Source organism: Chamaea fasciata, unplaced genomic scaffold, assembly GCF_029207755.1.
Source record: "Chamaea fasciata isolate MVZ Bird 193981 ecotype frontalis unplaced genomic scaffold, bChaFas1.0.hap1 SCAF_1, whole genome shotgun sequence".
Lineage (NCBI taxonomy): Eukaryota > Metazoa > Chordata > Aves > Passeriformes > Sylviidae > Chamaea > Chamaea fasciata.
In genome coordinates this window covers 42,625,242-42,639,113 of record NW_027094086.1, presented here as the reverse complement: position 1 = coordinate 42,639,113, position 13,872 = coordinate 42,625,242, and the positions used below count along the sequence as shown (strand labels likewise).

The 13,872-nt window shown below is 39.3% G+C and overlaps 1 protein-coding gene across 2 annotated transcripts in view; it reads left to right on the top strand.

Moving 5' to 3' along the window:
* Nucleotides 1-13,872, top strand: part of SPIDR (scaffold protein involved in DNA repair) — a 195,419-nt gene that overhangs the window by 47,161 nt on the left and 134,386 nt on the right. For both annotated transcript variants that reach the window (XM_066181678.1, XM_066181668.1), the window contains exon 6: nucleotides 4,602-4,858. In XM_066181678.1, coding sequence (XP_066037775.1) covers nucleotides 4,602-4,858 — 257 coding nt within the window. The remainder of the gene's footprint in view (nucleotides 1-4,601; nucleotides 4,859-13,872) is intronic.

Here is a 13,872-nt window from a genome sequence, read left to right as displayed (position 1 = left end):
AGCAAAGTACCTGCAGTGCCAATGCAGGGAAGACTGGATAAAAGAAGAGGCAGTAGGATAGTCACCTGAGTTCAGTATGTGTGTGTGCTAATACTGGTCAGCTTCCACCTATCCTGAGAGCTGTCCTGTGTCAGCAGGTAGAACTGCAGATCAATTCTGAAACACACAAGGGAATCACAAAAGGGAAAAAGATAGTCCATAAAAGAACAGGCAGGGGATAGTAGAAAATGCTTCCAGAACCAGAGGCAAAGATACGTGAATGAACAAGTAGGAAAGGAGATGCTGCAAGATTAATTTCACTCTGTATGTACAGTGATCAGTCTGAAACTCTGAAATGCTGTTTCTGTTTCTGACATAACTTGGCTCTGTGACCTTGAAAAAGCCTGGTTCCCTAAGGGTTCTCTGAGAAGCCCTGTTAGTTCTGCCATTTGAGCTAGGCTGTGGTAGGATAATAGGAGGGAAGAAATTTATATTATTTAGGGAAGGAAATGACAGACTAAGTGACCTCCATCTGCAAAAAGTTATATCAATGTCTATATAGTATTTGGTACCCGTTTTTTGTCTCTGAGACATACTGCAGCATGCTGAAGTATCTTAGTTTCAGCTGGTGAACTTGTTCATAGTGTCTGTGAACTTTTATTGAGCATCTTATCTGCAAAATATCTTCATATCTTCTGGGAAAGATTTACAATATTGACTGAATGTATGACAACTGAAAAATGAAAGTGTTTAATGAATACAAAGGTGAGGTGTGGATACTGGTGTTTTTCTGTGGAAGTATGTTTCTTGGGAGGAGAGACAAGGGGGATGAGAAACCCACACAACTGCTCATCACTTTGCCTCTGATTAGCAATCACTGTCTGAGAGCCTTTTTAAAATAATACAGAATTAATATGTATTTTAATAGGGTTGATCTGTTAGCTTTCATAGTGTACAAAAAGCTCTTTAAGGTTCTGCTTTCTGTGGTAAAGCTGGAAACTTCAAATGCAAGTGTAATGCTTCTCATGTTAACTTATTGCTATTTCATTGATAAGAAATATCAAGTGCTTATTAAACTCATCAAATACAGATATTGCTTGTTTCCATCACTATTGAAGTGAAAAAGTAATTTTTTCAGACCTTTTAGAAGCAAACACTGTGCAGATTGCCAGGATGCTGCCAGAGAACTCACAAGGTGTTCAAGGTGAAGCAAGAGGTAGCTGAAGCAAATCTCTTCAGCATGAGGGAGGGAGTACTTGGTCACAGAAGTAACAGCATGGTATCTTCTGTGCTGCATGTGTACAAAATCTATGTGCTTATGGAATGCCATCTTCATTCCACTGAAGTCAAGAGTTTTATCTTTGAACAATTTGGGCTACGATTTTACAATTTCTGTGGTTGACTTTTGGTATTTTTTTGTTCTTAGTGAATGCAATTTGACAGGGGTAAACATACATTCTTTAGCAATCTTAGCTGCTTTGCTGGGAGGGTATTTGCTGTTTCTCATTTTGGTTTCTATTTTTATATGTGTACCATCCTCTATGTTAACTAGTACCTGTGAGTGCTGTCAAAAATACATCACAAATAATTAATCTTGAGAGCGCTTTCCTTTTTGATGCATTTTGATTAAAAATGCTTAACCTTAAAATATTGGATCCTCGATGCTCCTATACAATACTCAACAACTTCTTTGCTTTCTTGTAGTCAAATCTTGACAGAAAAATTGGCAATAGTCTGTGCATTTTCACTTGTCGTTTTTCCTTAAAAGAAAGAGCCTTAAAGGGGGAGCATTTATAACTTTTCAGATGACACCAGTCATAGAGAAAATAGGTTTATTTTAAAATCAAACAAAATGAAGTATGTTTATTGTTTTAGTGATAGAGATTGAGGTCAACCTGTGATGTTTTTTTCAGTCAGCCACTGGATGTGGATAAGTGGCTAGGATGCCATAAAAGAGGGTGTTGTGGAAAGGCCATCATAGGAAACACATCTTAGTGAACAGTCTACTACAAAGTATTTGGAGGGACTGGGATACATGAGAGACAGTCATGAAAATCCCCAGGATTGGGTATGATTACACTGGGATCAAGGATCAGAGGAAAGAATTGAGGTGGGGAAGCTGAGCTTGTGTGTAGTGGGAAGCACTGTACTTTCAGCCACTGTAACCAAAATTACTATATTTTAGAATAATAAGCCATGTGGAAAAACCATTTTAATTTGACAATTCTTTGTGCTTAGCAGTGGTGCTCATCTGAAACTAATGATATTACTGGGGATATTATTAAAAAAAAAAACCCAAACAAAATAACAACAAAACTCTTGGAAATTCTTCTTCATGATGTTTCAGATATTGATAAAAAATGAACAATTTCTTCACTATTTAGCAATGATTGTTTTAAAGTGAATCAAATAATTATTTTTTTTGCCAGCTTTTCCACACCATATTGTTGGTAGGCTTGCCAACTCGTTTACTGGATACTTGAAAAATCATGTTTGTTGTGTTTTGAAAATATTTTTCTCTTTAGACTAGATTTCTGATGATAGCTACAGTTAAAAAATCTAAAGAATTGGAAGGCTAAGTTTTTGTTCTTTGTTTTTCTTCTCCATTTTTAGAGTTTCCTCTTTTTCGTAAAAATTTCCAACTGACCAATTAAAAAACCATCAACAACAAAAAACCACTAACAAGCAAACAAAACAAAAACCCCAAAGTACAGTGTCCTTGGGGAAGTTCAGTCTGAACAAGTATACAGCAATAAATATTAGCAGAAATTATTTATTAGACAGTCTTGAGTTAGGAAAGCTTCTTAACTCTAAACAGTCAGTGGGATTAAAACGTGCTTAATTTGAAGCACTTCCCAAGGGCTTTTCTCGTTTGCATTTCACTTGCTCAGAGACAAGCTTCAGGTTTGCATCTTTTTTTTTTTTTTTTTTTTTTTTAGGTGCAGTGGATATCATAACTATTTGAAAAAAATTAAAGCATTCCTAAAGCAAGAGAGTGCATCGGAATGGTGTTTTAAGAATGAAGTGCTTGCTTACTGCTTTCAGAGTCTTTGAAATCTTTTATTTCTGGCTCATTTCCAATATGGAAGGAGTTTGTTTTCAGAGAAATATTGTTGCCAAGGGACAGATGTTGACTGTGTTGTGTTTTAAACAGACTGATATTAATTACATTCTTTTAGCTATTCTACTTCTCTGGAAAACTTTAAAAGGTCCTTCCAATTTCCAGAATACTTAGGTAAGCTCTCAGAACATGAGCACAGTGTCTCGGCATTTACGTGAAAAATGTATTAGAGAACTGGCAAGAGCTGAACTTACTTTTGTGCAGTTGAGAAACGCTGTTTTCAGATGATTACACTAATTAATAACATAGGACAGCTTTAGTGAATTTAGTGAATGCTGTGATTTCCCTCCCTTTTCTCTTTTGTCTTTCAAGTCTTTATCTGAGCCAGTTGTCAAACAACCTGTGTGGAGCACTACTTGAGTTGGCCTAGAGCTGGTGGTCCCAGTGACAGGACTGTCATTGCTCACCCCACCAGAACTTGCAGACAGTGTTGGTTTGATTGTTTTAGCTTTTTTCCAATTAGCTCCTGAGGCCTGAGCCCAACTCATGTTCCTTAGTCCTCTGCCTATTTCAGTGGTTTAGATCATTTTGTTCTGTACTTGGTAAAATGCCACTTTCCAAGTATTTTTGCTTAATACTCAGTACTTCAAGAAACACTAGGTCCAGAGAATGTAATGCATGTAACAGCTGTGCAGAGCTCACCTTAGGGAGCCTAACCAGCAGCCTTAACCTGCTTCTGCATGAGCCCTGTAGGAGAGTAAGATAACTTCAGCCAAAGCAGGTGAATTTTCCCTCCCAGCCCTCTTCTCAGCCTTCCGTGTCTCTACAGGGTTGTTTTTTCTACCTTCTCATCCTCTCTTCTCATCCCTCCCTCAGTGGGATGAGTTCAGTGTGTTCTGTGTGTTCTGTGAGTTTCTGGGAGAAGAGCTCCAGCCCTGCTGGCTCCCAGCCCTGACTGCTGACCAGTGATCCATCCTTCTTGGAGCTACCTGGAGGCAGCCCAACAGCTTATGCTCAACCTTTGAAACCTTCATGGGAAGCTGTAGGCCTGCTGGACCTGGATGAAGGCCTGCTTTAGTGTTCAAAATCATTTTTTAACAAAAGGTTACATACTGGTTGCCAGCTACAAGCTGTCTGTAGAGGCATGCGTTCCTTCCTTCCATTCAGATTATGGAAGCTGACCTTCCTGTTTGCTTGAATCCCAATATAAAAGCTCTCTTTCTTTCAGCTGCCAGTCATGATCCCTGTCATTCATTAGCCTCTCTCTGCTTTCCTCAAAACTTGCCTTAGATGAAAACATTAGCTTAATTCCCCAGAATTAGTTATGTAAGAAAACCTGAGTGTTACTCGTCTCAGTTGTCCCTCAAGAGATGATCCTTATATTCAGGAGTTGATGTTGACTGACAAAAGATTAATGTGCATTTACAGTGAAGTTGTCCAAGTTAGGTTAATAAATTGGCATTCCATTTGTGGGTTACTGGGTAACGTAGAACTGCCTACATAAAGCTATACTGTCTGATTAGCATTCTGTTCAAATAGATTTATATCTTCATTTGTTTAGGCAATTTCGACAGAAATATCTGAATATTCATCCGATAATGACAGCACGGAGGAAGGAGGGACGAGCCTGGTGACCACTACTGCAGGATCCAGTAAGGGATTACAGCAAAGGTCAGGAGGGGACACGGGGGATGTCACAGCACGGCCGGCCAGCGAGTGGCTGAGGTCAGCACAGGCCCTTCTGCGCACCCCTGGGAAACAGGTGGGAAAGGTCCCCAGAGCCCCCGCCGAGTCTGCCAAGAAGAAGAAGCTGCTGAGGTATATGAACTGTCTACCTTAAGGAATTTCTTTTGTTGTTTTTTCTTTAATTATAAATACACAACACTCACCAAAGTGTTGGAGTGTGTTTCAAGGGTAAACATTTTAGAAGTGCAAATACGAAAAACTTAAAGAATGTCATTTATCTGTAAACAAGCAAAAAAGGCAAGAAAGAACTAAATTTAAAATCTCTGGTGAAAGCTGTCAATCTTGAACTGCTGTTGAGATCTTGAATCCAACAAAATCCTGTTTAATCCTGTACAAATTGTTTGGTTTTTGCACTTCTAATAATGCCTTACAGATGTGTGAGTGGACATACTTCTGTTCTAGCTTCTAATTATTTCATTGCTTTGTGCCTCTCAAGAAAGCCTGCAAAAATGCTGTACCTCAGATATTATGGGTTTTTTTCTGGTCCTCTCCAGATTTGCCAGGGCAAAATTATCCAAAATACTGTAGAAAAGGAGTGGATGAGCAATAGCTCTGAAGAGTATAGGAGAGAGCATTATGTAGGCAACAGGAGGATGTATTCTTAAGGTGAAATGTCAATGTCTGTGACTAAGTCAAATACATTAGAAAAATATGTAACTGCTGAAAGAAAGTAGCCTGAGATGGAGCAGTTGAAGCCTGATGTTCTAGCTAATTACCATGCAGAAATGGTCACTTGCTATATTGAATTAATGAAAGTTGTGTTAACTTAAATGGTATATGTAAAGATATGCCTCAAGCTGTGGGGACCACAATTACAAATAATGCTGCTCTACATCCCTATTGTTGTTTTAACAATGTGCTTCTCTTACAGCTGAATCTATGTACAGTCATCAATTACTTAAAAAGTAAATCTTTAGTTAATAGGCATACTTTATTTTGCTCTGAAATATTCTTGGCTATTTCAAAATGCTGTCTGAGGAAACAGGTTTGGACATCCTGATTACTGAGGATCTCTGTACTTTAAAGTGCTTTGCTTGTGCAATCAAGCTTTATTCCTTGTTACTTTAGAAAACATGCATACACAGCTGTACTAGGTCAGACCAAAGCTGCAACCCCAAAAATGCCTTTTAGTGGCCAAAAGCAAGTATGTGTGAATGTAATAAAAACAGGACAAGTGTACAGTGGTATTTTGCCCAGGTGCTCTTCCAGCTTTAAGCAGTTCCCCAGCTGTTTGTTACCATTAGTGGATTTTTCCTTTTCTAAATTCCAGCTTCATTTGATGACCTTTACTATCAACTGTCTAAATGCAAAAAGTGTTTTACGGCAAAGATACTCTGACACAAGTGTATAAGAGAATAGATTGCTTTAAAAACAAACAAAACAACAAGACCAAATCATCCACAATTATATAGAATGTAATCTGTCTGGAGTGGCCCGAGGGACAGAGCTTACAGGGCTTTTTACCTTCCATCCTGTGGTTCCACTTTGAGTTCCTTTGGGAACAGGGAAGCGGGCAGGAAATTCCTCAGTTATGAGTGTTGTTTATCTAGTTATTTTGCTCATGCAGGTAATTGTCATCTTTTCACTCTTCCTGTTCAGGGCATTAATTCATGTGTCTCTCCCATCCTTCCTTTTACTGCTGACAGAGAACATTTTCATTGGTGTGATAACAGTGGATATAAGTTTGCATCCTCAATAGGAAAGCACAGGTTTTCAGTGCTGTGGATTGAAGGCCAGTTCAGGGAAAGGTTTGTCAGCTTCTTGATTGATTAAATGATTGATTAAGTTAAATAGCCAAAAGCTACAAAGCAGTTGTGGGTTTTATTTCTCCTTCCTTCCTACCTCTGCTGCAGATCAAGGCCACAGCAGAAAAAGCAGTGAGCAGGGGAGTCATCCTGAAGCTGGATCTGGCCCGTGAGCTCCCACTCAGATGGACCATTTTGAACTGCTCAGTAGGTGGAAGAGAGCCACTAGTCTCTGCTTAGCTGGGCTCTCTTTCTCCAGGCCAGTGCCTTGGGAAGCATGGGCTGAGCAGAGATGGTGCAGGTGGTAGAGCTGCTATCTTCCTATGTGAATTCCTGTGCAGTAGGTTCAGCTTCAAATCCAGACTGTATTGTCTATGCTTATTTCATGGAGGAGTCCTGAGGTAGGTAGAGTAGGTCTCCTCCCATTTTGTTTCCCCTTTAAAGAAAATAGAATGTATTTCTATTTTTATATCTCTTTGCTGTTTGACATGTGTAAATCTATCTTCAAAACTAGAGATAATATTTTCAAGGAATTTTAGCTTATATTTTCTTTAGAAATCCTACAGTCATGCTGCAATCTGTATTTATATTTGTATTGCCTGTTTGCAGCGATGCCTTTGTTACATCAATGGGTACATTTTTCTGTGCAACTTCAAAGAAACCCGCCATAAATATCCCCCCTAAACCCCCAAATCCCAAGCAAAACCAAACCAAACAAAGAAAAGAGCCATAACAGTCTCTAGAAAAATTCAGATAAAGTCCTTTCTACTGTCCTCTCTTCCAGGAAACCTCCTGGTGCTAAAATGGAAATGGGGTAGTTGCCTGGATGGGAGGAAAGAGTATTGTTTGTTTGACCCTCTTACGGAGGCAATTGTCATAAATTAAAAAAAATGTGATGCAACCGAGCAAAGCAATATAAATCTTCAGAAGTAAGCTAATTATGGATGATCAAAATAAATTTTTGTGATCCTCGCATTGGCAATTTGACTGTAAATTCAACAACTTTGAGTGTAAATAAAATCAGAAGCCCATCCCTCTCCCCACATCAACATGCACAATATACACTGCTGCCGCTGCTGAGCCAGATTTGAAGGAGCATCTTGCAATTCTCCTCTGTTAGGGGTTAAGTGGGGTTTTGGAAAACCATTGGTGTCTGAAGACAAGAATGATGTGGTGAAAGCAGTTTCTCCCCAGCAACATCTACTGCCAAATTCTCATATGTTTTCTTGTATCTCCTGTGATGTTAGTTTTTGTTTTCCAAAGTGTCCTAAGCAAAGATTATTCTTATTTCTACCATGATCCCTAGGGGAGAGCAGGTAGTCTACATGGTGGGGCTTGTCCTTCAGGGGTGTTGGTGGGGGTTGTCCTTCAGGTTCTGAACAGCTGTGCTGTAGGAGATGCCAGTTTGTCATGCTGGGAGCAAAGCAGGTCGTCTCTCACTTGCAGCCATCAATGCCACTGCTTGGGACATCCTCCCCTTAAACACTGGTATTTATGTGGTTGTGTAAGTTGCCCTCCTCTATTTAAACAAGACTATTGATGGATGCAGTGGGAATATATAGTTTTCCCAGGTGTGCTGCCAGATCCATGGCCTTTTGCTGCACCTGTGAGCTACTAAGTGAGTTGAGAATTAAGTGCTACTAGTGGTACTTGGTAGTGAGATGAATTACTGTGGTGATCAGGTCAAGAAATCTTTGGTTTATGTGCTCCTGCCCTTTTATTCCATCCCAACGCTTCAGTTTCTCAGCTTGAGCCAGCACTTTGTGGGAAAATTATGCAAATGATTTGTAAAACTGAGGGGGGGAGCGTATATATTGCAAAGAACAGTTTTCAAGAAGCTCTTCTTGTAGCATTTGAAATTCATGTTAGTACTATAGGGTGAAATGTCTAAACTGTGGTAGTTCCAATTCTTTCAAAGTTTGTGTGAAAGAATGGAGAAATGTAGAGTATTGCAAGTTGTAATGTTTATTACATAGATTAAACAAACAACTGGGTTAATTCAGTATTTGTAGAGAAGAAAACTTAAAATACATGTACTCAATTCCTCTTGTCTACAAGTAAACCTTTCGTAAAGGTTTTCTGAATAGTTTACTTTTTCCATTAGGATTTTATTTCCGTCAGAAAAAGAGCCAGAGGTTCATTGTAGGAAATAAATATCCTTAAGTTATAAAATGTTAACTCTGCATCTGAATCTGTCATGTTGCAAGAGCTTATAGTTCTGAAGAATAAGGTCTAGCTTTTTGTTTGGTTTTTTTAATACTTGAGTGGGTGTTTATAGTTCCAGAAAAACAGGATTTCCCAGGATATTATTTAAAATTTTCTTATATCTACTTGTATGCAGACCACATACAAATCTGATCAGCTAAAATTAACTTGCGTTATCAAAAGAGGAGAAAATTACAGAATGTCCTGGTACTATGGGCAGGAAAATGAAACCCAGTTGTCACAGGAGGCCAACTGAGGTCCTGAAAATAAAGGAAATTGCCAAGGGAAGAGGGAGCTGGCACAAATGAAGCAGACTTTTACTCTGAAATTGGGACTGTTCTTTCTTACATGCATCCACAAGTGGCATGAGGGTGTAACAACAATGGACTAGCCCTTTAGGGACTTAGTCCTTTAGCATGTTCTTATGTTAATTTTAACTATTTCTATAACTATTTGACTTTTCTTTGCTAGAGAATTTCTTTTTGGATTAGGAAAATATAAATGAAGAATATCATGGCTGGAGTACAGATGTACCACTTGCCATCACTGGCAGTGTTCACAGTAAGATTACTTTGCACTTAGAGAAAGTTAAAACATATTTTCTCTTTTAGAAAGTGTGGATGGTTTCATTGGGCCAAATGTTTGGTGCTAATGGGAAAAAAAAGTGCCATGTTTGTCAGTGGTCACAGCAAGCACAGCTTCATGAGGGAGAAGTCCTGCTTGAAAACACTTCTACAACAGGGTGGCTCACCTAGTTGACCTAGGAAAGCTGGCAGATGTGATCTTTTTGGTCTTCAAAACCAAAACTTTTGGTACTGTCTCTCACAGTAGCTCCCAGACCAAGTGTCCAGCACACAGCTGGATAACTATGCTGAACAATGGGTGAGTAACTGGCTCACAGGTTCGGCACAGAGGGTTACACTAAATGGGGTGACATCAGGCTGGGGTCTGGGCACTGGTGGGGCTCTGCAGGGCTCCATCCTTGGCCCAGTTCTCTTCAACATCTTCATTAACCACTGGGATGCAGGACTCAAAGGATACTAGATGAGTCTGCTAATGACACTAAATTAGGAAGAGCTGTCAAGTCTCTTGAGGGCAGAGAGGCCCTGCAGAGAGACCTTGACAAATTAGAGGACTGGGCAACCAGCAACTGCATGAAGTTTAACAAGGGCAAGTGCTGGATTCTGCACCTGGAATAGGGCAATCTTGGTTGTGTGTACAGACTGGGGAATGAGATGCTGGAAGGCAGGGCTGCAGAAGGGGACCTGGGGATCCTAGTTGGTGGAAAGTTGAACACGAGTCAGCAGTGCTTTTTTTATTTCTTTAGCAAGCGCCTCATGGCGTGGAAAGGAACAGCTGAATGTCAGTTACTTCACCAGTTAATGTGAAAGTAGGAGAGAAGATTTCTCCTTGCTTTGAAATGAGAGAAGGTGGAAATTTCTCAGTCTTGAGTTGCGGATATATATTTGTTTTGAATTATATAGAGTCCTGTGTATACTGTGTATGAGGAGATTTCAAATTAAGTCTGTAAAGGAGTAAACTTGGATGAATAGGGGGTTATGTTTGATAAGTGCCCTGCTGAATGAAAACTTTAATAAATAACCACAAAGATCTCCAACACTTCAGAAGGATTGAAAATTGCTTTTCAAAACACAGCAGACTCAATAATGCTTTTTTGTTGTTGCTTTCGATTAGCCTTGTTGGAGTTAGGAGCTAGGAACCAGCCTGGAAGTCACAGATCAGGCTCAGTATTACTTTTTGCTGAGAGTTGTCACAAAACTCTTCAGTCTTGCTGTTAAAGTTTGTCTAAGGGAAGGGCAGCTATCAGAAACTGAGCTGTCATACAGGATGCTGAGTTTTCTTGCAGTCATCAAAGCTGTCTTTCACGTGGATATTGTTAGACATGGACAGTAAAGGCAATGTATTGTTTTAAATACAGTATTTCAACAAGCTCAGATTTAGTATGGAAATAGGACATGAATTGCTGCTTTTAAATCTGTCCGCCTTCAGGGAATTAAAGGAACAAAATAGTAGTACTGGAAGTTTTGTGATTAAAAATAAAAAGGTTGTGGGCAGTGGAGATTGTATCTGAGCAGCTTGACTTTGCTGAACAGCCTTTGCATTAACAGTTTGACAAATGTGTTCAGTTTGCTCACATTAAAATATTTTGGGGGCAAGTTTGAAGTGCTGGTCAGGAAAGTATACATCCCTAACTAGTTTTTATCATTTCAATAAATTAGTTTGTCAGTTCCCTTGATTACAGAATTGATACATTAGTAATCAAAATGTATTTGCCAATTTTATACACATACCCCCCTCCCCAGATGCTGGCTTACCTCTTGCTGCACAGCAAGGAGTGACTCTGACTCTGTGTAGTTCACAGAATCTCACAGTATATGTATGAGTGTTTTACAGTGTGGGTACCTGTACTGTTTTGGAAGGAATGAGTGGTTTTCAAATGCTGTTGTCAGCAAATCTGTTAGCTTCTGTACCAGAACTCACCTTTTCCTTTGTTTCATGTGTTTGAGCTAAAAAGGGGGTTGATCCTCCTGGGTTGCAGTGGTGTTTAAACTCCTTCATTTCTACCTTTTTAAAAGAAACAAACCATAAAGTACCAACTGTTGTTCTGGCCATACAAAGTCTTTTCATGCATGGCATGTCCTTGAACTGTGTTTTCTAATTTCATGAGCTATGAAACCGTATAAAAACATTTCTAATGACCAGCTGAGAACCTCTCATAAATGCATTCTTAGTTATATTTTATGTTCTGCAACCAAGCTGATGCAAATTGCTTTATGATGTTTTCTGTTTAAACTATTTTTAACTGCATTTGGAATGTGAATGGAAGTATGATGATTAATAAATATCAGTGTGCTTAGCACAGAGAGACTTCCTACTAAGGAAAGTCAGTGTTTTATTTTTCATGGACCTTTGTGATATCCTAATACAGACGTGGTCAGCAAATTAGCAATGATACTGTGAACATCACTGGGACTGTCCTGGTAGTCATATCAGGCCTGAAACATGAATGATGTCTTGCTGTTGTGTGGAGTAGCCACAGAATCAGAAAACTTGGTTTCTTTCCTTCATGCTACAGGGCGTTCCTGCCATAGGTTTTACAGTAGTAGGCTTGCAGAAGAGTAGGAACTGATAGCCCTGTTCAGGAAGAAGGGGGGAAATTAGGCTGTAAGCCAAAAGCTGCTCTCTTCTACAGGTACTTTAAGGCTTTCCTGAATTGTTTGAACAAATAAAATACATTTCTGTGACTGGCATCTGTGGAGGGAATGAAGTAGGAGAACACTCGTGTTGAACAGTTTTTTCAGCAAAACAAGTTTTTGAGCTACTAATTGTATAGTGTATTGCTACAGTCCGACTGCAGAGTTCAGATGCAGACTGCATGCAAGACTTTTAAACAAGCAATCTGAAAATGCATTTTGCTGCTGCATTTTTAAGCCTAGCTGAGCTGGCATCTACCAATTCCAGCATAGCTCATGTAGGCCACCCGGCCAAGCTGAATTACCACTGCATCTGAGACTGGTTCCCTGGTAAGAAGAGAAACTCGGTGGACAGTTTGTTGGAGTCTGTAGAACTGTTTGCCCACAAGTGCTGTGGTGTGGTAATGCTTCAGTGCTCAAGTTTGGTGGGAAATGTGGACCAACACAGTGTTATCAGCAGAGTAGGTTATCCTGTATGAAGTTTTGTGCTTGACTGTGCTGCTCTTGGACCCAAAGCTTCCATTGCACTTCTGTATTAGTTGTCTCTCTGTCTTAAAGTCCTTGTTGAAACCAGGATTAAACAAGGTTGTTAAGCTTTCCTGGAACTTCACTGGAGCCCAATATTTTCTAAACATTTTTATTTGTTTTCCTCCTTAATATATCAGGGTTCATAGCTTGTTAAGTCCAGGCTCTTTATTTTGAGGCTTTGGGGTTTTTCATCTTCCTCTGAGTCTGAGTTTCTTTCCTCTGCCTGACACCAGCCATAGAGATACTGCAAAGCTTCTATAGGTCATTTTGGCTTAAATGGGGCTCTTGTATTTCAGAGTTCATTCCATGATCTGCTACTTAGATAGCCATTAGTTAGCTGTTGCATCTGATAATTCTTGCGATAATTATAATTTTCCAAAGGATATAGTTATTCATTAAAAATTCAGCTGACACTGCTAACTACTTTTTCTATGAAGTGTTGACTTGTCTGTAGATGAAATTGCTTAATAACTGGTAACCGAAGAGATACTTTTTTTTTTTTTTTTTTTTAACATCTCACCTGAAGTCCTGCTTAGGCTTTTTAGCTCCTTCTCAACTTCCACAGGTTTGTCTTCCCAGTTTCACATTTACGATGTGAGCTTTACCAGGCTATTTGTCTTCTTTAACTAAGCCAAAAAATTTTCTTCATGTGCACAAATAGTCATAAAGTGGTTGTATGCTATCTCTGTTGATTCCTAAACTAGTTAAACTCAAGGACCCATTTCACCTTAATAGAAATCTTTATTAATATTTTCGGTAGTACTTGTGGAGAAACTTTGCACTGCAACAAAAGAATGAAGTAGGTTTTTATGCAAATAACTTCTTTGAAGCCAAAGAAAAATGCTCAAACACTCCCACAGTTGTCCAAAGCTCTTTGTAGTAGCCCAAAGACAGCTTCCAACACATACATCTTCTTGTTCTTAAAAGTGAGAAATTATGTCTTCTGGCTTTGAATCCAAGGGTAGGAATTGCTTTAGTGTTACCTTAAGTGTATTTGTGCTAGGTGCCACTCCTCTGCTCCTCACCTTGGGAATGCTAAATTAATTTCATCTTGGAGAGTGTTCAGACCACTGAAACTGCACACTTGACCCAGCTTGTGAAATGAATCATAGGGTCAAGTATGGGTAAAAGAATATTTTTGTGATCACTCCTTGCCAACAGACAAACAAATCTGTGAGGGAAAAAAAACCCCAACCTGTCATAACTAGTGGTTATGCTGGTTTGTTTTAAATTTGCAACTGTCTCTGGTGTCTAATAGGATCTGTTCATAAGTGCAAGGGAATATTAGGAACTTTCTTTTTATACCCCTCATACTGGAGACAGGACTGAAAACATGAAGATTTGGACACCCAGATATTGGAAATGTTTTGTTGCATGTACTGACCATAGGTGT